This window comes from Guyanagaster necrorhizus, assembly GCF_019112545.1.
Source record: "Guyanagaster necrorhizus MCA 3950 unplaced genomic scaffold BT62scaffold_22, whole genome shotgun sequence".
Classification (NCBI taxonomy): Eukaryota; Fungi; Basidiomycota; class Agaricomycetes; order Agaricales; family Physalacriaceae; genus Guyanagaster; species Guyanagaster necrorhizus.
In genome coordinates, this window is record NW_025064901.1 from 308,349 (window position 1) to 329,804 (window position 21,456).

The window sequence follows — 21,456 nt, forward strand, 5'->3', positions numbered from 1 at the left end:
GAGCGGTGAAGCAGTCAGCAACGAGCCATTCGAGGATACAGTGCGTTCTCAGATCTGCCCAATACGGCAAAGATGCCGGTGACGTTGTTCTTGTTTACTTCTCCGACCATTTTATTTTTATTTTAGTTCGCAACGCTGCATAAAATTTATCTATTCTACACTATTCCCAATGGATGTCTCAATAGTATGTGTTTTGATTTTTTCATTATCCCAGTTCCACCACAATCAAATCGTGCCATTCCTATCTGGCCTATCTGGTTGGTTCTTCTCTTTGCTTCTTGTCGGCCCTGCACACTCATCAGCTCTGTCCAGTCACCAGTCAACCATCAAAATTACCTTTCGCTGGCCGACAACTGGGGGAGGCGCCAGCGGCATCCGGCAACGCCGACGCTGATCACGCTACTGTTTCACGCATGCAAACTTGGGAATCTAGAAAATCAACCGCATGGAGTCCGTATCTGTATGTTACAAAATACCAGGGACTCTTCAGGTATTTCTGTGTCCTTACAGTGCTCTTGCTTATTCGAAGACCACAGGAACGTTGACAATACTGGTTTTGGCCTTCCCTGATTTACTTTAGCACCGTCCTTTGCCCGTAATTCCAAGTCCTTGTTATGTCCAAACGGGTCTCGGGCCACAATATCCATTCAGTCCCGGTCACACGAACTTGTCTCACCCTCTGCTCTTCCACGTCGGACGATGTGTATCGACAGCCTTCGCTCATTCTTGGTATCTACCGTCGGGTTTTCTCGGCGACCATTTCAATTTCAGTGGCGATTAACAGTACACCCTCAGACGTTTGTGGCAAATTAATTCCTCTACCAACCCCAGATTCATGTCGAAAGGATGTTCATTAGTTATATCAGGAGGACGCGGTCGTTCCTCGGAACTTTCTGGATTTTCTCCATCATCCGACTTTTTCTATGGATCTCTACAGTACTCGTGTTTTCATCTCTACTGTTTTTGTTCGCATCGACTTCCGAAAAACGGATGTATATGCCGTATCTGGGTAAGATGTGGTTACGCTATTACTAGCGAGATCACCTAGTTCGCATCATCTCGACAGGTTCTATGGTTGTTCTCAGTCTGTTGAAACAAAGGTTCGGTTTCCTACCTCGAACGCCCAGGGATCGCAATGTACGGTCTTCATCCGGTAGAATCACTGAATTCTCTGCACGTTGTTGTTCGGAATAGCGGGATCACCGACAGTTTCGTAATGGCGGCGGTTGGGCGCAATTCACAAGTTAATCATGACATGCTAGTGACATTCTGTCGAAGGATTGAGGCCACGGTTCCGGCGAGTCATCGTTCATGCAACAACCTGCCCGCAAGATTATGACATCCCAGCTTGCCCTGGTTTGTTTGCTTCAACGCTTGGGCGGGAGTCTCTCCCCTGCCTCTTGGAAATTATTTCCTATGCCTTCTGTCCGACCGCACTGACAACGACGTCGGCGACAAGAAGCTTCGCCCGACGTCAAGCTCTAGACCGTTTTCCCTTTGTTGAGGCGGTTGAGCACTGTTATTGCCTGTTGAAACCGTTAACCAGTGATCGCGATCATGGCAACTAGGGGAAGTTCAAATTATTATTGCTGCGTAGATGTACATAGGTGTACTTGGTTTGTTTCTCTACGATAATATTGCTTTTGTACGCAGACCCGAGTCGCAGGCAAGGTTACTTGCTTCCTAAGCTGCTGCATCCATATCAGGACTGTGCTGTCATCAGATGATGGGAGAACATCGGCCCTGCGATGCAGATTTTTGCTTCTCTTTTCCTGCTTTCTTTTGCTGTCTCTATGTCATTTTTCATTTTCTCTACTCAATCCCCAGTTCACCTGTAACAACATGTCTCTACTATCGCTGCCTGAGGACCCAGGCAACTTGTCCGATTCTGGAGAACACAATGCTTTGGCCCAACCCATGTTTCCCCACACTCGAGCCCAACTGTCGGCCTTGTCGCGCCAGTCCAAACCCATTGATGGATTTGAGAGTGATATCGACGGTGACGAGATTAGCCGAGTCTCATCATCGTTTGTGAATCAGGTCGTGGCCCTGCTGGTTGAGGAACGCGAAGATGAGCTCAAGGCGCTTCTGAAGGAATCCTTTGGCCTGGATGATGACACTGTGCGTCTTTCTTCCTTGAGGAGTATTTTTTCTTGACCGCAGACTAGGTGGAGCAAGGTGTCTTGGACCTTATGCATAAACACCGGGACGACGTCGCAGGTGTTCCATTTCTCTTTCTGACCCCCATCCGTCGTCCTATTTCGAGACCGTCATCAAGGGCGTCTACAGCGTCGAGCCGCCTACATCAAGCTCGTCCAGAGACACCGTTGTCGGCGCCCAGCTCACCACGAGCCCTTGTATTTCGCCGACCGCACACGCCACTTGCCTCTCCACTTGCCGTCGGTCAGGCGTCGTCTTACATGTCGGCGCGCGGCAGTGACTACTCGCCTTCGTCGTCGCCCATTCTCTCACATGCACAGGCGACACATGCACATGCACAGTTCACAGCGAGCTTACCAGCCTCGCCGTTGTCGTCGCCGCGCCTGCTAAATGCCAAAGCCTCCGAGTTCAAGCCCATTCAACGACCGCTCTCTGCGGCATCATCCAATCCAGGCCCTTTACGTGCAGATACCCCATCGCCAGATCTCTGGTCGCACAGTCCGTTCAGAGCCACGTCTAATCTCGCCATCGCGGCCCCTCTTCTTCCCGAACAACCTCTGCTTACACGCTCGCTTACGCCCAGTTCCTCTCTCCGTTCTCCTCTCTTCCCTGATGAACACGATAGCGATGATGAAGATCCTTTTGACCCATTTTCTCAGAAACCTGTTCCATCTTTCAATACTTTCCATACCTCGGATTTTGATGCTCAGTGGTCCGGATCGTCTAATTCCTCAATGTCCCCTGAAGATCCTAGAGTTGGGGAGATGCACAGTCAATTTCAAACCTCGTATGCTTCGTACGAATCGTTGCTCTCTGAAGACCCTCAAGAGGAGGACCCAGATGCCGAGGCCGAAGCTGCTGCAGTGCTCACCGACGGAATGACGCCATTTGACGTCCTTAGTTCTGTTTTTGGTTCTACTCTTGCACCTTCCGAGTTGGAGGAGGCACTCGCTGCCAATGCATACGACTTTGAGCGTGCGATGGCTTGGCTCGTTGACCGAGCTTTGCCGTCCGTACCTCAGAACCCTCAAGTTCGTATGCAGAACATGGGTGGTCGAGTTACCCTTGTCTCTAGGGACGCTATACATGGTCGAGGCGGTTTTCAAATCCAAAATGCGCGGCCTGCACCTAGATACGTCAATGGACGGCCCGTTCAAGGAGGGAATAGAGTCTGCCGGTATTTCGTTGCTGGCGAATGCCTTCGGGCGGACTGCAGATTCAGGTATAGGTCCATGCTCTGTGTCATAGTTAAGACTAACTTTTTCGATTATTCTAGTCATGACTTAGAGCGTGCCCTTTGCCGTTTTTGGCTTCGGGGAACCTGCGCAAAACAGGATAGCTGCGAATTTTTGCACCATTTACCTAAGGACGTTGATATAACGAGTCTGAATATTGCCATGTCCCGTGCTAATGTAATGCCGGGCACTGGGCCACTTGCTACCCATACGGCTGGACTAGAAGATTTCCCCGTCTTGGGCTATGAAAATGGCAAAGGTAGACGAGGAGGATACGTCGACAGAGCATACGATCCCGGGCGAACGAGATTCGCCGCAGCCGTCAAGAAACCGGTTCCTGCAATTCATACTGATAGCCCTGCCCGTCGTGAAGCTATGGGCAGTTCAGCCGACAGCCTTCATACTCGATCGGCGATTGTCGCACCCAAACCGTCGCCGCGACTCAAGCTCCGTCCTCCAGCGCTTCTACCCACACTCCCTACGGGCGAATCGGTGAATTCCTTGTACATGGCATACCGTGCTCGCGCTTTGCAACTTGGTGCAGCCCGAAATGCGTGCTTGTCTCGTGCCGCGGACGCCTGGAGGCGAGGAGATGGCGCTGCAGCGAAGAGGTTCAGTAGGGAAGGACATGATTTGAACAGTAAGATGAGTGCAGAGATGGCGTCAGCTGCCGGTCACCTTGTTCGCGAACGTGCAACGCTGGCTGAGCAAGCTGTTAGGAACAGGGATGCGAGCTGGTCAGACGACCCTGGCGATCGAACAGCTCGAGGACGTGTCTGCGGTGGAGGTTATGGTGTGATCTTGGGAATCGCGCGAACCGATACTGGAGACGGTAAATTAACTTCTGAGGAGAGGACAGAGAGCATGCTTGATCTGCATGGGCTGCACTCGAATGAAGCGACTGAGGTGCTGGAAGACTTTTTACTGGCTGTGAGTCGTCAGATGTTTCAATATGCTGATTGCGTCTGACTCGTGTATGTTTCTTGTAGTTGGAGGAGGAGCACTTTTATGGTTTGGGTAAGTTGCGACATAGTAATAGACTCTTCTTGGCACTAATCCTGATTTTCGAAGCATACGTCATCGTCGGCGAAGAAAAGCACACTAGTTCGCAAGATGTGGCTCGTGGGGCATCCAGAGCGCGACTAGCAACTGGCGTACGTGAATGGCTTCACCGATGGGGATACCCTTGGAGCGAGAGAGATGGCATAATATGTGTCGACGCACTGACGCATGCGTCTGAATAGAAGAAAATAATGGGATAGTGTATGAGGCGTGACCAAAAGCGGTGTACATTTATGATAAGGAAACTGGGACCATTGATACATGTAAGTAGTGGTCGTTGATATGTACATACTGATCTTTCTGCATATGTTTGGAATATACGTTTCTTGTTGCTAAGACCAACGGATGGGGCTGCGGCGTACTGCCAGATGGCTGTTTCCGACCTGGAACACGTCGCGAAGGAACCACGTGCAACGGTTCACATGGTGGGCGGTGGCAAGCCAGACGTCCGGAGATCGCTGACTGTTTCTACTTCACCATGAACCTCCACGTGCAGTCCGACCAAACTGATAATCACCTAGAATTTGAAGTACCGCCTACCGCCATATCGCAGGATTTCCATTCCCTTTCTTCTCCAAAGACCCAGCGACCGTTTTCTATTGATCTCAGTCTTGAACTCGAACGGCAACTGGACATGGAATCGCCTCCAGTAACCCCCGCCTACCATACACAAACTCACGATACATGTCCGAAGCGGGAATCGCTAGACCCACAGGTTCTTGCGCATATTGTCATGCAGCTCCGTCAGTCATTAGCTGAAATGACCAAAGAGCGGGATGATTTGCTCCAGCTCGTTTCAGGAGCGCACTTGAGGGAGGCAGAGCTAAAGGACACCCTGCAAGCCTTAGCAGCCAAGGCGACAGAGTTGGAAGAGGAGCTCATGGCTGCGAGACGGCAAATGAAAGACGATGAGGATGCAATTGCGATGTTGCGGACTAAGGTGGAAGAGAGCAGGTACGTCTCGACCCCGTCGCTTCATTACTGCAATTTATCGCTTACTATGCTATCTAGACGTGGTCTGATGCGACTTCAGTCCGAAAATCAGAACCGCAGACAAAGTGTTGGACCGATGCCGCTGGACTTGTCTCGTGCAGGTTTCAATAATTACAGTACCCCTGGGTCGTCCAAGCGAGCTTCGTTCACGCCTGCTACAGGTTCCCACACGACACGTCCGAACGCTCATCGGCGCATTTCATCAGTATCTGATACATGCATTGATGATCAGTCCTCGCAAACGCTAATCATACCCCCCGAACTGTCAGCTAACTCGTCCCGCCGAATTTCAGGATTCCATAATCGTTCTCCACAAGCCGACAAAGACGCGTTCAATCTGGAGTTGGAGGCACTGCGGAAAGAACTGCGGGCGGCAAGGGATGAGCTTGAAGAGACCAAGCACGAGCTCTCGGAGGCTAATGAAGCCAAGGAAGCGTCTGACACGTGTGTAAACGCGTTGCGAGAATTTATTTCCGAAAACAATGTCGGTACCGTTGACCTTGATGCTAGGGACGCTGTAAAGCTGCCTCCTTTGCCTGCCACTACAACCGGAGATGAGATGGAGGCAAAGAAGGTGACTACTGGATGGGGATTCAAGCTGTGGAAGGCCGATACCTCTGTAAAACCTGCCAGTGGTCCTACTTCAATCACAACAGCATCCACAGCTTCACCTGTTATTGCGTCTTCTCCCCAGTTGAACCCTTCACAGGTACCGCTCACGCGAAAGATCGGCGGCTTCTTCAGTTCGCGAGGGAGCGTCTCCTCCAACTCGCCCCTTCAATCAAACGCTGCTGTCGCACAGGTTCCGCATCGTGATTCGGTTTACAGCTTCTCGGACGCGTCTTCCATGAATGAACCATTGAGCCCCATGAGTGAAGAGAGTCCTCATAATGACGTGGTAGTACGTTCATTGTCGGACATGGGGAGTCAGGGTGGGTCGTTGCCTCCGTTCAGTAACGGAGTTGCAATGCACGTTGAGAAGGAAGTTTTGGCATCATGATGGAGCGGTTAATATATTTTTACCCTTTAGACCACTTACGACTGTTTATGATCATTATATTAGTACCTTGTCCGACCTTTTTTACTGCTACGATTCGAGTATGCTTGCAATAGTTTTGTATCTCAACATAATGGTTGTGCTTGAGCAGTCTTCTATGCAGCGTCGAGCGTCCTCTTCCAGTGAAACAGCATTACGTGATTCTAAAACTTCTTTCCTGTGCTAGAACATGGACCCTCGATGTAAGTATCTACGCGACAGAGAAACATCACTACCTTGATCTGCCGACTATCAGTGCCGTTATCCCCGTTTCAGCCTATTCAGGGTGCCCGTGATGTCGAGTTCAATCTGGTCAGTCCTCAGCATGCTTAATAGCGTAGTCCGCGCTGATACCGGCTCCGGTGGAATGTCCCACATGTACAATGCCTTTTTTCTCTCAGCTTATACAGTCAAATCGCTAGAGAGATATACGCTAGAGGAAGAGTTTTGCATCTACGGATCACTATGATCCAGATACGTTTTTATTCGAAGCCGCAGGATCATTGTATATAGATATGGGAAGCATACCTTTACCCCCCAGTGGTTTCATTCCAGCGCCCACCTGCATCTGTACGCCAAAGGACGATACCTTTCACAACCCTTAGACAAACTTTTTCAAAAGATGCGGGGTAAAATTGAATATCGGCGACAAATGAGCGAATCCGATCGCGACCCATCCGACATGAATAACACGTGGAAAAGATCAGGAAAAAGATCCCACCTCTCGCTCTTTTCGACTCCCAGATTAGTACAATGGTCTGCGACTATCCACGTCTTCTGCAGAGCTGAATGCAGATTGGCAGGGAGCTGCTGCATTCTACTATGCGGTGGTATTAGTCAGGCCCTGAAGGTCATGCAGGATGGTAATCTAATACCAAGTTTGTCCAATTCCCGCTAAAGACAAGACCAAGTCAAGTCGATCGAGTCACCATCATTTCCTTCTAGTTCGCATCTTATGCAATCATTCGGTGAGGGCGGTCGCCACCTGATTAAGTTTGGGGTTTCTCAGCTGTATCTTCCGTATTGTCGAAACGCTGCGGTCAAGTACAATGCTCTAAAGGGTGTACAGGGAGCGCTGGGCGACGGGGAGTTTGAAATTTTTTCAAACCGACCAGGAAGGGTGGAAGGAGGAAACATGTCACAGCCACCCAACTCCGGCAAGACAGGTATTGCTTCCGCGGCATTAACTCCGGCAAGGTCCGGCACCGATCATTGAAGTACCTAGAGCGAATCTGCAAAGCCGGTCCGCTTCTTGTGATTCCACCCATCATGTCCTCCCCGACCACTGCAAAACGTGCAGACTTACACGCTGATGACGGGACTCAGAAAAAACGACGAAAGGGAGCTACTAGACTGTCTTGTGCAGAGGTACGACCGTCGACACATTTGCCCTCCTTCAGATACAACTGTTGGCTGATTAAAATTTGCACTTGAAAAAGTGTAGAAGGTGGAGCATTCTTATCATCCATTTCTCTCAAAATATCTCATTCTAGTCTTTAGATTGAAGCTACGCTGCGATCGCTCCATACCTTGCAGCTCTTGTGTAAAGCGAGGCTGTGGGGCTATTTGTCCCGACGTATGTCTTTTATTTTTCAGTTGTCGGTTTCGGTTCTTATCTGAATGTTCGGCGACAGGGATCTCTGACCACAGGCCAAGGAAATCGGTGGGCTTCAACCTTCGCTGACTTGTCCTGATAATTGACATATTTAAATTGTTGTAGATTCGTTCTCGCCTCTACTCAAGAGCTACACGAAAAGATATCTGAATTGGCTAATCGCGTCCGTGAACTAGAAGATGCCCTGCGCTCTTCTCACGGTAGACTTTCTTCGGATACCCATCCACTCCTTTCAGAAGAGCTCCTGCGCATTAAGGCTCCCCTTCAAAGAGAGCCGCCGTCCATGCGGAATACTGACACTTCGTCGCAGAAGGAGGAAGAAACTAACCCTGATGTCGTGGATGCTTTCGGCTCATTGTCGCTCAGTTTATCTGGTGGTGCCAAATACTATGGTCAGATCGCCAATTCTTGGGTAGGCTAATCACCTTTTTGATGATAATTGAACTCACATGCCCTTCACAGTACTTCTTACAGGTTAGAGACATCGAGCTGAAGGTGTTCAAATGCTAACATCTTGCATCTTAGAATGAAGATGGTGACGTTGATGAGTATGAAGATCATATGCTCCATCTCCAGAACATCCTCCCATCGGAAATCCTTGCTCGTGCCTCATCCTTCCCTATATCCGCCGTTCCCCACACACTACACGAAGATTCCTTTAGCATTCAAAGCTTATTTTGGTATTTACCACCTGCGGATAAAGCTGCTGAACTGAGGTCTATATATTACACGAATGCTGCATGGATGTATGTCTATCCGTGGATCATTACACCCGTGACTGATGTTATCTATTGCTAGGTACAACCCCATCCCCCAAGAATCGTTTGACTTTGAAGTCTACCATCAGTTTTATGACACCAGCAATGTGCCCTCAGCGGATGACCCCCTTCTTCCCCATCGGCTGTCCCTTATGTTTATGATTCTTGCTATCGGTACTTTGATGGATACCTCCCTACCGGCGTATAACATCGACGCCGAGAAGTATCATCAACTCGCCAAAGCCGCCTTGTTTCGTGATTCATTCGTCGATTCCCCAACCATCAATGCCGTACAAGCTTTGGTGAGTCCCCTTATCTTACTCCATAAGTGTGTAAATTGACCGATGTTGTGTGGGGAAACAGTATCTGATGACCTTTTACCTATTTTTGTCAGATAGAAATGGCGCTGGATCAGGTTCTCGATGGGCCCTTATGGGTATGGCGGTCAAGGTCGCACAAAGCGTGAGCGCTCATTTTACAGTACAACTAAAATGGTACTTACGCTTCCATTACTTAGATCGGACTTCGTAAGTCCCCGTGTCTATTTCGTTTGCCACAAATATTCTAACTACTTACGGAAGATCGGGATAGCGGTCGATGGAAGGGAATCGATCATCATGAGACGCAACGCCGGCGAGAACTTTTCTGGGAGATGTTCACGTACGATTCATGGCAATGTCTGACGTATGGACGTCCAACGTCCTTCACATCAGCGCATTTCGACTGCAAAATGCCGCACGGGAACGATCCTCCGGACGACCAAAGTTGTAAGTCAACCTTCGTTCTATGACCTAATTGAGTCTGAGCCAAAATTTCTTCATTGTAGACCATGCTTGGAAACATAGATTTTGTTCAGAATGCATGAATCTGCTCCACGATCAAGCATTTGGGGCCAAGACACCCACTTACGCCACCGTTCTTCAATTGGATCGTAAACTACGTGCATTCCCCGTGCCCCCGGTTCTTCAGGTAGCTGGCTTTGGAAGTTCTGAGCCCCGACCTGGAGGGTTCCCTCAAACGATCATGCTTACGTTACAACGCCACGTCGTCCTCGCAATTAGAGAAATGAGTAAGGAGCTTTGCTTCACTCACGTATCAGATTCTGATGAGCGATTAGATTTATTGTACCTTCATCGCAGCTTCTTCGCTCGGGCTATCAGTGACCATCCAAAGGACCCGCTTGGGAGTCCGTACGGAACATCTGTCATTGCAGCATACCGTAGCGCTGGATCTTTGGTGGCCCTTATGCGCAATCTCCATACACAACTCCAAGAACCGAGCGAAAGAATTTGGTTCCTGTGGGGTCACATGTTTTCTTGCGCGGTGTGTTGTCTCCCTATCATCTGTATCATCTGTACCCCGATCGAACTCATTCATCCGTAATTCAGATTGTTTTGGGATCCATTGTTACTCGTTGCCCATCCATGAGTCTGGCGCCATCTGCGCTTGTACAGCTCGATTCGGCTTGTGAATTGTTTTCCAAGACTGCTCGAGGTTTCCGTGCGGGGAAAGTTTTGGTAAGCTCTTATTCATCGAGGTCTAGGTTTGACTGATATCTTTTACTCGCAGGAGATCATGCTTCGTTTGCAGGAAAAAGCCCACAACAGCCTTGACGATTTCCGGAAAGGAAAAGGTTCCCCTGTCGGCCGCTACTCTGTCCAAGATCCTCAGTCACCAGTAGACGAAGATGACGAGCTGGCGATGTTGGGTGGGAAGTCGCGTCTCGTAAAGAAGGAGCCCTCTTCTCCCCCGCTCATCCACCGTTCACCAAATTCACATGCCCCTGTCGTGCCTCTTCCCCTGGCTCCCACCAGCGATATGGACTCTAACATGTTGGCATACCTGGGCTCCTTCGGAACCCATCACCAGCAAGAACCTATGTCGTCAACGTCATCCCATAACTCGTTTTCCGACACGGACATATCACCCGTGTCCATGTATGGCATGTCATCAATGCCTTCGACATCTACCTTCCAGTCGGACCCTTCATTCCTCTCACAGTCACAGTCCATGCTGCAAAATCATCACCAACAACAGCAGACATCGTCTTCCTCACACGTAGTCCATACCCATCGCCAGAATGGTAGTATAAGTAATAATGGACATTCACACGCCCTGAATGGTTTCCCGCAATACTTCCCCGTGTACGACTATGGTATGGAAAACGGAATCAACGGATACGGATCCACGCCTATGTTGGACACCAATCCACGACCAGCGCAGCGTAGATCGAGTTCCGGATCTCCAGAGGCCAATACGTTGCACACGACTTGGAATGATTTTGTCGAGATGGCAATGAATTAACATGTTTTGCGGCTCGACTTGGGAATCGAGTTCCTCCTACGCTACTCCAGTGTAATATTTTCTTGCTTAGTTGCTATTATACTAGGATCTTGTTGGCCTGATTCTGTAAACTATTGTCTATTGCGATAGGATCTCTGTAGGAATTTGTTTACTACTTAGACCTACTTTTAAAAAGTCTTCATTTTTTAATAGATGGATTCAATTTCCAACCTCGATGGACAGGTACACTAGAAGACAGTGTACACACTGTAGTCCACACAAATATGCCGATTACACCTGCTTTTTTATTAATTCTTACTAACCTTCCGTACATATTGTAATGATCGAGTAGAGGTAGTGCACTATATCATGTGCGAATAGTCTGTATATCTAGCCTCGCCACCACTTACCGACTTTCGCTAGGCTATACCGTACACTTTTTCCTATACCGGCGCTAACGAGACCTTTGGCACTCTGAATCGTTGCAGGTAGACGAACAATACGTTTCATCTCTGTTACAACGTTTAGTGAGAGTAAATGCAATAAAGAGGATGAGACATACCACCCTCTAACAGGGTATCCAGTCTCTTATCCGCGGCTAGGCGAATCCAAAAGCGCTCTTCCTCCTCGTTCTGAGCCATGTGCCGGGACCTTAAGGCCTCCAGCAAGACCCTCGGTAGCTTACGAAGATGCTTCTCCCTGGCCAACGGCGAAAGGTCTTGTTTTAGCCTCCCGGCCTCGCTTGCCCAGTCCACCCCAGGCAGTCCACCCACAAGCCGTCCATACAGTTCTTTGAACTGTGCCTCCTGCTTCCGAACAATGTTTCCCACCTTTCCTCTGTTCTCCACGGGCAAGACCATTCTTGGATCCCCAGAGTAACTGATTCCAGCTATCTTCTCGAACAATTCTCGTTCCGAGAATTCTTCAGGAAGGAGGAGGAGAGCTGATCGTAGGGCGCTGACGAGGTTGACTTGTTGGGTCAAGCGTACCCGCGCATCATCCTTGATTATCCGGAGAGGTTTGTGCATACGTCCGGCAAGGTAAAGGGTGCGCCAGTTTAGTAGGTCGTCGCAGAGGTTGTCAACTGTGGTCACGCCGTACTTGATCGTCACCCGCTGATTCGGCATGGGTACATAGGCGTTGAACCACACTCCTGCACCACCGGAAGACTGCACAGTAGAGACATAGTCACTGCCGAGCATCCTTGCGCTGAGCGGGTAATGTGAAGGGAACTGATGCATGTTGATGGAGTGGAAATGGCTCGAATGGGTGACAGCGAACATGAAATCGAGGACGGGTCCACCTTTGCCAGGTTCTGCGGCTATGTCGTATCCATCCTGTTCAAATACTCCACTGCCATAGGCGAACGCGTATCGGATGGGAGCTTCAAATTCAGCAACGACGCTCTCTAATAAGGCACGAGTGGAGTTGCTGACGGGAAGAAGCTGGTTCTTGCCGAAACTGGGGGGTAGTTGCGGTCGGGACAGCGGAGACGAGGGTTCGTATGGGCGGGGAGCGGGATGAAGTCTTGTTTGTCGACGACGACGAGGCGGCGGGGAAGGCGGGGGAAAGTTGCTCGACGCTGTCGGCACGCTTTCAGTAGCAAAGGTCCTTATGCAGGTACGTGCAGGGACCCGAAGCATGGCGATGGTAGAGTTGAAGATGACGGCGCCAGCTTTGTAGACGATGGATGCTTGCAAGAAAGAGAGAGAGCGATTTATTGTCACGTGCACCATTGAAAATAGTTTCGGCTGCAAACGGTTACCTTGGACCGTGCTCTGCCGTATAGTTTTATAATATTCGTTTCCTATGCTTTTCCCGGACTCGCTGGACTTTACGCATTTTGTTTTAACCTCTCACCCGTACCCAGTTTCATGGTTACTAATTCAGTCTCTTGCGGGGTTCACTCTTAGCTTCAGATAGTGTTGGCGGCACTTTAATTATAACATTGTACATCCTGCAGTGTCGGCCGGCTAGCGTAATGGTTAACGCGTCAGTTTCCGGTGGTTATGTAATCCCGAGCTGAAGATTCCATGTTCGAGTCCTGGGTTGGTCGATGCTTTTTGTCTTGTACATTTTTCTTCTGATGAGTACCCAGTGCTTTTTCTATTGAAAAAAAGGACAAGAAAGACGGGCGTCGTAGATTGACAACTTCTGATCGGTCAGGTGACCGGCAAGTTACCGGTGAGTTGACCTCAAGTCAAGGTCGTGCGTTTGCTCGTAGAAAAGTCGCCTGTTATTGATTCATAGTCTCCGAAATATGGAACCTCAGCTGTTTTCCTTCATTTCCCGTCTCAATGGCATCGTGCTCAACGAGCCCAGGTTACATCCAGGGAACTTCAAAAAGTCCTTCGAGTGCCCTCGAAACGGCTGTGTTAGTTCCTACGAGTTCCTACGACAATATTTTTTAGCCCGCCAAGGATAGAGGAGCTACTAGTATATCACAGGTACCAAGATGAAATTGATTGCGATGAGCACGACCGTCTTTTCCTCCTGATCGACGACAATCGCAAGTAAAAACCTTAACTAAATCAAATAGTCTATGCTGAGCATTTTACAAGTTCTGTATCCAGTCGAATGGGATACCGAGAGTCGTACGGTCTGAACGAACACCAAGGGGTGGATCTGGAACTTGATGTGGCCAAGGCATCAGATGCCTTCGAAAGACAACTTGAATACATCCGGACCACGGAAACGCCTGAGAAGAGCTATTGAATGCTTGTACCTCTGAAGGTAGCTATCCCGTGCCTCGCAAGAAGGCTGGAGTACAATAGCAGGGGTCTCCGACAACCAAGGGAGTATAGCCTTAGGCACTCATGCATCAAGGGAGAAGCAAGAGATAGCTGTGCCTTGCCGCGAGGATATCTGAGAGCAGAGAACTAAAATTGAATCTTCTCCCTTGGGCACATATCAGTATCCCCGAGTCGGAGAAGCATGGGCTCCATAGTGGACTCACATCTATCTGTCCGCACAGTGGAGCTCCATCGATGTCAGTAAAGTCTGGGTTTGCTGTAACAGATTCCGGACTCGATCGCGCCAAGACTGGAAGCTGTAACATCTATAAAAACCATATCAGTGATGCCAGAGACAATCAAGATCTTGCCACGAGCCGTCCTACGGAGCTGTACGTCACAGCGACAAGTAACTCTAGCGACACAACTTGTCGATAGACGGTGTACACGAAGATTTCAAAGTGCTCATCAGCTAATCGCCAACGCGAAGTCTGAATCCAAGACGCGTTCATGCTCAGTCTTGGAATTCCAACAAACCCAAGCGGCTTTAAGGAATACGACAAACGTTTGACAGTCACGACTGGATTACGCTTGATGCCTTCTGAAACTGAGTTGCAAAAAAGGACGATCTGAACACGACAGGCAAGGTTGAACAGTAGGAGCAGTCGCTCTTCAAAATTGGCTCTGGAGAAAGTGTAAAGATGCCCCACAAGAAAAAAAGGCGGAGAAACAGTGGTCCTTGGGTATATTTCTCCACCGTAGCAAGCTGTAATCAGTCTAGGAAGCCAAGAAATAGTAATAGAAGTCTTACATAGAGCTGTCTTGGACAGCTTGGATGGTTACGAGGTGAAGGCCAGAAATGGCGAGAACGGTAGCACTGAGCGACGCTATCTTCTCTTTTATCGCCGCGGGTTGACAAGTGCTTAGTATGAAAAACTGAAGCGAGGGGTCGGTGATTGAGAAACGCATTGAACAGCAAGCACGTTTAACTCCAGACTCGAGCTTAGCTTGTGTGAGATTTTCTGATGAACGTTCGTTTGTCGCTGCCTCTGTTTTCTCGGATGGGGTTATCATGCAGCGTGGCGGTAAAAGACCACGTTGTTCCGTCTGCCAAATGGCATCGACAATTCCGCAGGTGGAATAACACCGCCTCTAGACTTTGAGGCTCGAGAACGTATTGATTGTTATGGATACATATGGATGAGATCTCTTGGTTTACGTTGATAAGAGATAATCGCTTCTGAGCCAGAGCATGCCCAGAGCCTGTAGCAAGACACGTTTTAACAGCTAGAAGGCGAGAGACGACCCGCTTGTCGGGGAAAAATGGGGGACATCTTCGGTATTCCGTGAAAGAGGAGAGCCCAGATTTTTTTTCTGGCCAAGACGAGAGCGCAAGATACACAATGGCCACTTGGTTGAATGTAAGGAAGCGCTGACTTCAAACTCCGCACCTAAACGACCGACTCGGACTCGGACCGTCGAGAGGCGTAGACTACCGCAGTCGACAATAAAGGGACCGGTGCTTCTCTTCTGCTCTACAGTACTTATATCTCTAACTAGATTCTTAACATTCCTCTCAGATTTCCTCTGCCTTTCTTCTGTACAACTAATAGTGAGTCACTTCCCATCACGCCACATCTGACCGCTAACTTGTCTTTTAGTTTTTACTTTTTTTTCTTTACCATCCCCACCTGCTATGCTATCGACATGGCAGCAGCATCTACAAGTGTGATCCATACCCTTCGAACCCCCTCGTTCTTGTCTACGGTCAAGCCTTTCACGAAAGAGACCTTGAGGAAGATCCAGACAGTTCTTGATCCCACCCCGTCTGTCGACGCGGCCAGGCCTCAGTTCATACCCGGGAAGAAGAACGCTGCTGTTCTAATCCCCCTCTGCAACCTCGATGGTGTTCCGGGAATCCTTTTTGAGGTCAGAGCAAAGCGTATGAGGACCCATTCTGGTGAAGTCAGGTGAGCGCGGCAACCAATTGCGCACTCGCTTAGCAGCGGCTGATCCTTTTCTCTAGTTTTCCAGGAGGAAAGGTGGATGAAGTGTGTTATAATTCATTGTTTGTTGCCAATGTCCTGACTGGTAACGCGTAGGAGGACGACTCCTTCAAGGCAGCAGTGCTTCGAGAGACGCACGAAGAATTGGGCGTAATACCAAAGCAAGTCGTAATCCTGGGCGAAATCGGTCCTCCAGAGATTAACATGAGGGGTGATATGTCTGTATGGCCGCTCGTTGTACGCTACTTCCATTTCTCTTTCATCAGTCGCAATTTTGACGTTTGCTATAGGGATTTATTAACGCTGAGCAGGAAGATTTCTCGACATTGGCAGACAACGAACCTCTGCCTTCGGTTTCGATATCCACCATCATGAAGCAAGTATCACAGGCAGAAGTCGACAACGTTTTCCATCTGCCGTTGTCTGCGTTGACTTCTCCTTCGCGCCTTCGGCCTTCCATGTTTCGCGGACAGCGCCCCTATTGGGCAATAGACGTGTCCGATTTACAAACTTCGCAACAAATAGAACAGGCAACAGATACCCATAGCGATATATCATTTCCCCCTTCACAACCAGGGATTAACGATAACAATGAAATAGGGATTGGGAAGGACAATAGATTAGAAATATGGGGTTTAACTGGGTGGTATCTCTCGATGTTTATGAGAACTCTGAAGATGTGTTAGTAGTGTATATTTTGTATTACTCGCTAGGAATGGATTGGTCTGGGTTACCCCGTCGTCGTAGTCTGGCTTCACTGTACTCTGTCTCTACAATTGATGAATCACCATCGCCCTCGTTCTTCTTGTGCCTTGCAGATTCCTGGTGTCGCCGACGAGTTTTCTTCGTTGGAGCAGAGTGTCGCGACTTCCAAATGAGATATAGGACTGCTTCTGCAATGGCGACAACGAATCCAACGAACAGCCCAAAGAGGGCTCGCTAGAAGAGATGCGTAAGAAACTGGACTAGGAGACATATATCGAACGTACCCATTCCTTCTTCCATCCTGCGTGCTGTGATGCCCACCAAGCTGCAAATCCTGAGCCACCGACACTGAGTAGCGCGTTCATCAGCGTCGTTATGGCCCTTCTCTCTCGTTTTCTCTCCGCTTCTATTTCCTCCGGGTCCCGTGGTAGCACATAAGAGCCGAACTTGCGTTCAGGTGAAGTTGTGGTCCCAGCAAGGAGCGAAACCATACTGAAATTATTCGGATCTCGAGGAGGTGTAGCTGACCGGAGTGCAGAGGATCCTGACGGTGACCGGGACCATTGGGATACAGATTGGAGCACGGTATATGGAATCAAGGCTGGCTTCGGTTGGGTAAAGTAAATCTGTAATTGCGCCGAGAGCTCGCAAGGCAGCAGTCTCTGTACTGAGGAGAGAGTATCGCGGAGGTGATCCTCCAAAGAGATATTGAGGTCCGATGTCATGATCAATATCACGAACACTTGAATGGAAATGTTTATGGCAGATCATCGAGCTGCTCTTCGGCTCGGACGTCGACCTCCAACAGAGGCTCCCTATGCAGGACGAGGCTGCCCAGGATGCAGAGGCACTCATTCAAAATTTTACAAAGGCCTGTTCTGCTTTTGACATCAATGTATCCGAAGCTGTCGATTCTACTTCTGCCGTCCTGGACAACATTGCCTCCGATTTGGCCAAAAGCCGCGATCTCAGGTATTTATCTTTACGCTATTTCACTCTCTAGCCAAAACTGAGTGTGCCCTTTCCTAGGTCTCACGTTGGCACCGACAGACCCGTGTTCTGGTCCTGTCTCCGTAAACTATGGCAGGACCTTGTCCGTGCTCAGTTGACTTTTTGGGACGGCGATGATGACGACCAGGCCTCCATCGAAACTCTGAAACATCAAAATTTGAGAAAACTTTGTCAGAGCCTGGCTCGGTTGACCAGGAACCTCGTCGCTGGGGTCAGTCAAAACCAGACACATGCTTTGTGAGTTTGAATGACTGATCTCATGCTGCTTAATGCGCTGATGCTCCCGACCAACAGTGAAAATGAGCCTGATATCAGACGGCTACTTCACTACTACACATCTTGGACTGCGATGGAGGATCAAGATGGTATGCTTACTGGCCAAAACCTCGACGGGCTCTGATATCATTGTTTTCAGACCTTGTCGTCGCTCGTGTTCTCTCTCAGACCATGTCGAATCTCATCACCGCTAACGATGCCCTCATGCAATCCCTCTGGGATACCTATATGAATCTTTCTGAAGATCAAGTCGTGTTAATGTAAGTCAAGTTGTTTCTCGCAACTGACTGATCCGATTCCCATGGACCTAGTCGGCTTTTGCAATCGTCGGATGGAAAGTCTCTTGTCCCTGCGATGATGCTCATCCGAAATTGCATACAAGGCAGCAGGACACGAGCGTAAGCTTCTCACTGACAATGTTCCTGATCTCTGAATGAACTCATGTCCGCAGAAGACTATTGGTACACGCGACGGTCGGATCGAGAATATGCGTTTGCCTGCTTGATAAGATGTCGAAAATTTACGAAGCCGAAGAGGGCAGTGAGGAAGCCCATGCTTTCGACCTTGGGTAAAGTCCTTGGAACTTGATGCGATGCCTGCAGTTCATTCTCATCATTAGGTATGCCATATTCAGTCGATTAATGCAAGTCGGTCTAGTGCCAGAGTTGTATTCCAAGTTGTCAATGTACGTCCAATGTTTTTTCCCTGATAGATATCAGTTGAAACAACATCTCTCAGAAAAGACGAAATAGTGACTCCGCACCAGACAGTTATGCTCAAACTGATTGATTCTTATCTCCAATCGACTCCATTGAAACCAAAGGACCCCGCCGCAACGAAGATTCTAGTCAAGCTGAGCCAAATGCTGGGTACATGTTTCTTTTCCATGTCATTCTATTCGCAGCGAGCGATTCGTCGTTCTCTGGGATCTCCTTCGTCTGAAAATTTCTCTCCGGTCGTCAATCTACTTCCGCCCGCAGAACTAGACGTCGTGCTCCCAAAGGTGTGCGAGGCGCTTGTTTTGGTATCCCAGTGTATCGTGACAGTGACGCTGGATGCCGAGAAAGAGACAGTTAGCTCCAGAACCCCGTCTTCCTCTCCCCAGAATATCAGAGCCTTCTTCAACGAGCTACGGTCCGAGAATCACAGCCTGGCGGAAAGTTTGATAGGTATGCGCTCACATGCTCGAGTTCCGTAACTTTCTGTATTAACCGGGCAGAGCTCCTCCGTTTGCTGGATAGATTTCTACCTCGAATAAAATTTGGAAGACCGGTCCAAAACCAAACTGGGTCCGATGGCCCAGCGCCCACACCGCTTTCGAATGTATCCGACACAGGGTTTTTCTATCTGAAGAGGGACCTCGTTAGACTTCTGGGAATTTTGTGCCACGAACAGAAAGCTGTTCAGGACCGTGTACGTCAGTGCGGCGGCATTGAAGTTGTGATGAACCTGTGCGTTATTGATGAGAGGAACCCTTGTCAGTATTTCGACTTGCCATCATCAGTGATCCAGTACCTTAACAATGTGACAGATTTGCGGGAGCACGCTATCTTTACGTTGCATAATCTATTAAAAGGCAACCCGGAGAACCAGGCAATCGTTCAAGAAATACAACCGACAGGGCAATGGGACGAAAATGGCGTTTTGAAGGACACCCTTGGTGCAGTACGGAGGTAGGAGGTCGCAGGAGTTTGCAGAACCGGAGAGCGTGTAAGAGATATCAGGAGATATTTGTATATTCTATACATTGTGCAGTCGGTCCAATCATATTAATTTATTCCTCTTCATCATCGTCATCGTCGTACGTTGCTTGTCTCCGGCTGCGGCTGGTCTTACGAACCCTCGCCTCATCCTCTTCCTCGCTTTCCACGTCCATTGCGTCGTCAATACCCAGCTTCTTCCGCTGCTTCTCGGCCATGGCATCCAGTTTGTCCAAATCATCTTCTTCATCAGCTTTTCCATGGTGCCCATCATCATCCTCATCATCCGAAACGACAAAGTCATCGTTTCGATAGCCACTTCCGCCTTCCTCGTCTCCGCCCTTTCGTTTACTTTTCTTACCGTGGACATCGTCATCAGATCCTGCGTTGCCGTATATATCGTCATCACTGTCGTATTGTTTCCTAGATCGTCGCCTTGACCGCCCACTCGGCTCCTCCTCATCATCATGTTTCCTCTTCGGGGCCTTCTTCGACGACTTTTTAATCATTTCTTGCATCTCGCGTTCAGGATCCATAACAGGATCAGGAGCTAACCGCAGTCGAGCGACCTTGTTGTGCTTCTGGCTGACTGCCTTCACTAGCATGCGATGTGTTTCGGATTGCATTCCAGTCGGTCGAAGTGTCATATATCCAGCGATGAGAGCCTCAGCTTGTAAGACCTGCGAACGCTTATGCTGTGCCACCAGGTAGGTTAAACCTTGAGATTTCCCGCCAATAGTGAGGGGCGCCGCAGATTGTGTTTGCGACTGAGAACCACCAAAGCTCTGTCTAGGGACGCCTCCCGACATGTCAATACTCTGATTGATATCAAAATATTCCTTTCCAAGTCGAAGGCTTAAGGTGCCATCTGACCAGCGTATGACGCGACTGTTTGACTGTCTAACCTACAATTGACCATGACGACACATTGAAAAGATGTAACAAAAAAAAAAAAAGGTAGCTCACATCATCACCGAACTCGTTCTTAGTCCACCTCCATCGTACCGTGTTTTCCACCTTCAGTTTGATGGTCATACTCTGTTCTCGGAGGGTTTGTGCCTGCTGACCCTCTTCTTCGTCGTGTTCTGGACCCATGTATGTCTCTGGATGAAATGGTTTCGTGTCGATTTTAACAAAATTAGGCATTCGAATGACCCATTTCTTTGAGTCAAACTTGAGGCACAATTCTGATGATAATTAGATGGACTTACGTCGCCATCTGAGCTTTTGGGTACGGGAAGGTTGGGAAACGAGACATCAGCTTCTTGCAATTCAACAACCCCCTCGGGTGGTGCTTCTTCTTCCTCGTATTCGAGTGCCCTGCGATGCTCTCTCTCCGGCGAAGGGAGTCGCTCAGATTCATGCCCTGAGGCTTCAGGTGATCCGACACTGCGTCAGATACAATCAGCATGGAATTGCGACACGAGCTGAGATCCACTCACTCGGCTGGTGCCTCTGCCTCCATCGCCGCGTCGTTACCAAATAAATCATCCATCTCTTCTTCCTCCTCTGACTTTGTTTCAGCTTTAATTCTATGCTTCACATGGCCAAGTTCTGATTTTATGGGTGAATGGATGCTGTGAGGTCCGAGCGCGCCAGCGAGAGATGACATTGCGATTGCCTGGTCGAAAACGGGAGCAGTTTGTATGAATCAGGAAGCCTATAGCCGGGGCTGTTTTAAGCTGTGGTAGAGTGATTGAGGTTTCTGGCGAAGAGACGCAGGGCGAAGCACCCCATCAATTTCCCCTCCAAAGACGGAAAATGCCGTTTTGGGAGGCCGATCAGTGGTAAAAATCGTAAATATCGGCGTCACACATGCACCGCTTTTAGCGCTCGGTGCTGATCTGTCCTTTTCACCAAATGCTTATCCGTTTCTAGCTGGAA

The 21,456-nt window shown here is 49.1% G+C and overlaps 10 protein-coding genes and 1 non-coding gene across 11 annotated transcripts; 7 read left to right on the top strand and 4 right to left on the bottom strand.

The window, feature by feature from the left end:
• Positions 1-120: 120 nt before the first annotated feature.
• Positions 121-627, top strand: BT62DRAFT_934856 (uncharacterized protein). Its single transcript, XM_043186801.1, has 3 exons — positions 121-257; positions 313-460; positions 537-627. The coding sequence occupies exons 1-3, from the start codon at positions 170-172 to the stop codon at positions 568-570; spliced, it is 270 nt and encodes an 89-aa protein (XP_043037118.1). The 5' UTR covers positions 121-169; the 3' UTR covers positions 571-627.
• Positions 628-1,750: 1,123 nt separating this feature from the next.
• On the top strand, positions 1,751-4,799 carry BT62DRAFT_934857 (uncharacterized protein). The gene is made up of 5 exons (XM_043186802.1): positions 1,751-2,121; positions 2,169-3,382; positions 3,437-4,325; positions 4,385-4,412; positions 4,467-4,799. The coding sequence occupies exons 1-5, from the start codon at positions 1,843-1,845 to the stop codon at positions 4,637-4,639; spliced, it is 2,583 nt and encodes an 860-aa protein (XP_043037119.1). The 5' UTR covers positions 1,751-1,842; the 3' UTR covers positions 4,640-4,799.
• Positions 4,800-4,892: 93 nt separating this feature from the next.
• Positions 4,893-6,680, top strand: BT62DRAFT_934858 (uncharacterized protein). Its single transcript, XM_043186803.1, has 2 exons — positions 4,893-5,411; positions 5,469-6,680. The coding sequence occupies exons 1-2, from the start codon at positions 4,936-4,938 to the stop codon at positions 6,448-6,450; spliced, it is 1,458 nt and encodes a 485-aa protein (XP_043037120.1). The 5' UTR covers positions 4,893-4,935; the 3' UTR covers positions 6,451-6,680.
• A 1,054-nt stretch (positions 6,681-7,734) lies between these two features.
• BT62DRAFT_934859 (uncharacterized protein) lies at positions 7,735-11,588 on the top strand. Its single transcript, XM_043186804.1, has 15 exons — positions 7,735-7,854; positions 7,926-7,933; positions 7,987-8,062; positions 8,121-8,149; positions 8,207-8,513; positions 8,564-8,575; positions 8,627-8,847; positions 8,900-9,161; positions 9,223-9,321; positions 9,377-9,386; positions 9,441-9,626; positions 9,686-9,928; positions 9,977-10,182; positions 10,248-10,376; positions 10,429-11,588. The coding sequence occupies exons 1-15, from the start codon at positions 7,756-7,758 to the stop codon at positions 11,161-11,163; spliced, it is 2,622 nt and encodes an 873-aa protein (XP_043037121.1). The 5' UTR covers positions 7,735-7,755; the 3' UTR covers positions 11,164-11,588.
• BT62DRAFT_953310 (Mmp37-domain-containing protein) lies at positions 11,379-12,828 on the bottom strand. Its single transcript, XM_043188260.1, has 2 exons — positions 11,705-12,828; positions 11,379-11,654 (listed from the first exon to the last, which is right to left on the bottom strand). Exons 1-2 carry the CDS (start codon positions 12,783-12,785, stop codon positions 11,533-11,535), a joined length of 1,203 nt encoding a protein of 400 aa, XP_043037122.1. The 5' UTR covers positions 12,786-12,828; the 3' UTR covers positions 11,379-11,532.
• Positions 12,829-13,109: 281 nt separating this feature from the next.
• On the top strand, positions 13,110-13,198 carry BT62DRAFT_t140. The gene has a single exon. It is a non-coding gene; the product is annotated as a tRNA-Arg (tRNA).
• A 1,035-nt stretch (positions 13,199-14,233) lies between these two features.
• Positions 14,234-14,948, bottom strand: BT62DRAFT_1008985 (uncharacterized protein; the record flags this gene model as incomplete). The annotated part of the gene is made up of 2 exons (XM_043177503.1): positions 14,234-14,558; positions 14,686-14,948. The coding sequence occupies 2 exons, from the start codon at positions 14,946-14,948 to the stop codon at positions 14,234-14,236; spliced, it is 588 nt and encodes a 195-aa protein (XP_043037123.1).
• A 528-nt stretch (positions 14,949-15,476) lies between these two features.
• Positions 15,477-16,694, top strand: BT62DRAFT_972194 (uncharacterized protein). Its single transcript, XM_043189064.1, has 5 exons — positions 15,477-15,486; positions 15,536-15,844; positions 15,901-15,925; positions 15,977-16,117; positions 16,171-16,694. The coding sequence occupies exons 2-5, from the start codon at positions 15,582-15,584 to the stop codon at positions 16,564-16,566; spliced, it is 825 nt and encodes a 274-aa protein (XP_043037124.1). The 5' UTR covers positions 15,477-15,486; positions 15,536-15,581; the 3' UTR covers positions 16,567-16,694.
• Positions 16,462-17,557, bottom strand: BT62DRAFT_320834 (uncharacterized protein). The gene is made up of 2 exons (XM_043180492.1): positions 16,870-17,557; positions 16,462-16,819 (listed from the first exon to the last, which is right to left on the bottom strand). Exons 1-2 carry the CDS (start codon positions 17,308-17,310, stop codon positions 16,583-16,585), a joined length of 678 nt encoding a protein of 225 aa, XP_043037125.1. The 5' UTR covers positions 17,311-17,557; the 3' UTR covers positions 16,462-16,582.
• Positions 16,995-19,660, top strand: BT62DRAFT_934862 (uncharacterized protein). The gene is made up of 10 exons (XM_043186805.1): positions 16,995-17,557; positions 17,615-17,833; positions 17,891-17,961; positions 18,012-18,132; positions 18,184-18,270; positions 18,324-18,440; positions 18,492-18,557; positions 18,611-19,041; positions 19,092-19,349; positions 19,404-19,660. The coding sequence occupies exons 1-10, from the start codon at positions 17,403-17,405 to the stop codon at positions 19,547-19,549; spliced, it is 1,671 nt and encodes a 556-aa protein (XP_043037126.1). The 5' UTR covers positions 16,995-17,402; the 3' UTR covers positions 19,550-19,660.
• BT62DRAFT_934863 (uncharacterized protein) lies at positions 19,488-21,317 on the bottom strand. The gene is made up of 4 exons (XM_043186806.1): positions 21,015-21,317; positions 20,784-20,961; positions 20,539-20,733; positions 19,488-20,477 (listed from the first exon to the last, which is right to left on the bottom strand). The coding sequence occupies exons 1-4, from the start codon at positions 21,182-21,184 to the stop codon at positions 19,647-19,649; spliced, it is 1,374 nt and encodes a 457-aa protein (XP_043037127.1). The 5' UTR covers positions 21,185-21,317; the 3' UTR covers positions 19,488-19,646.
• Between the last annotated feature and the right edge of the window lie 139 nt (positions 21,318-21,456).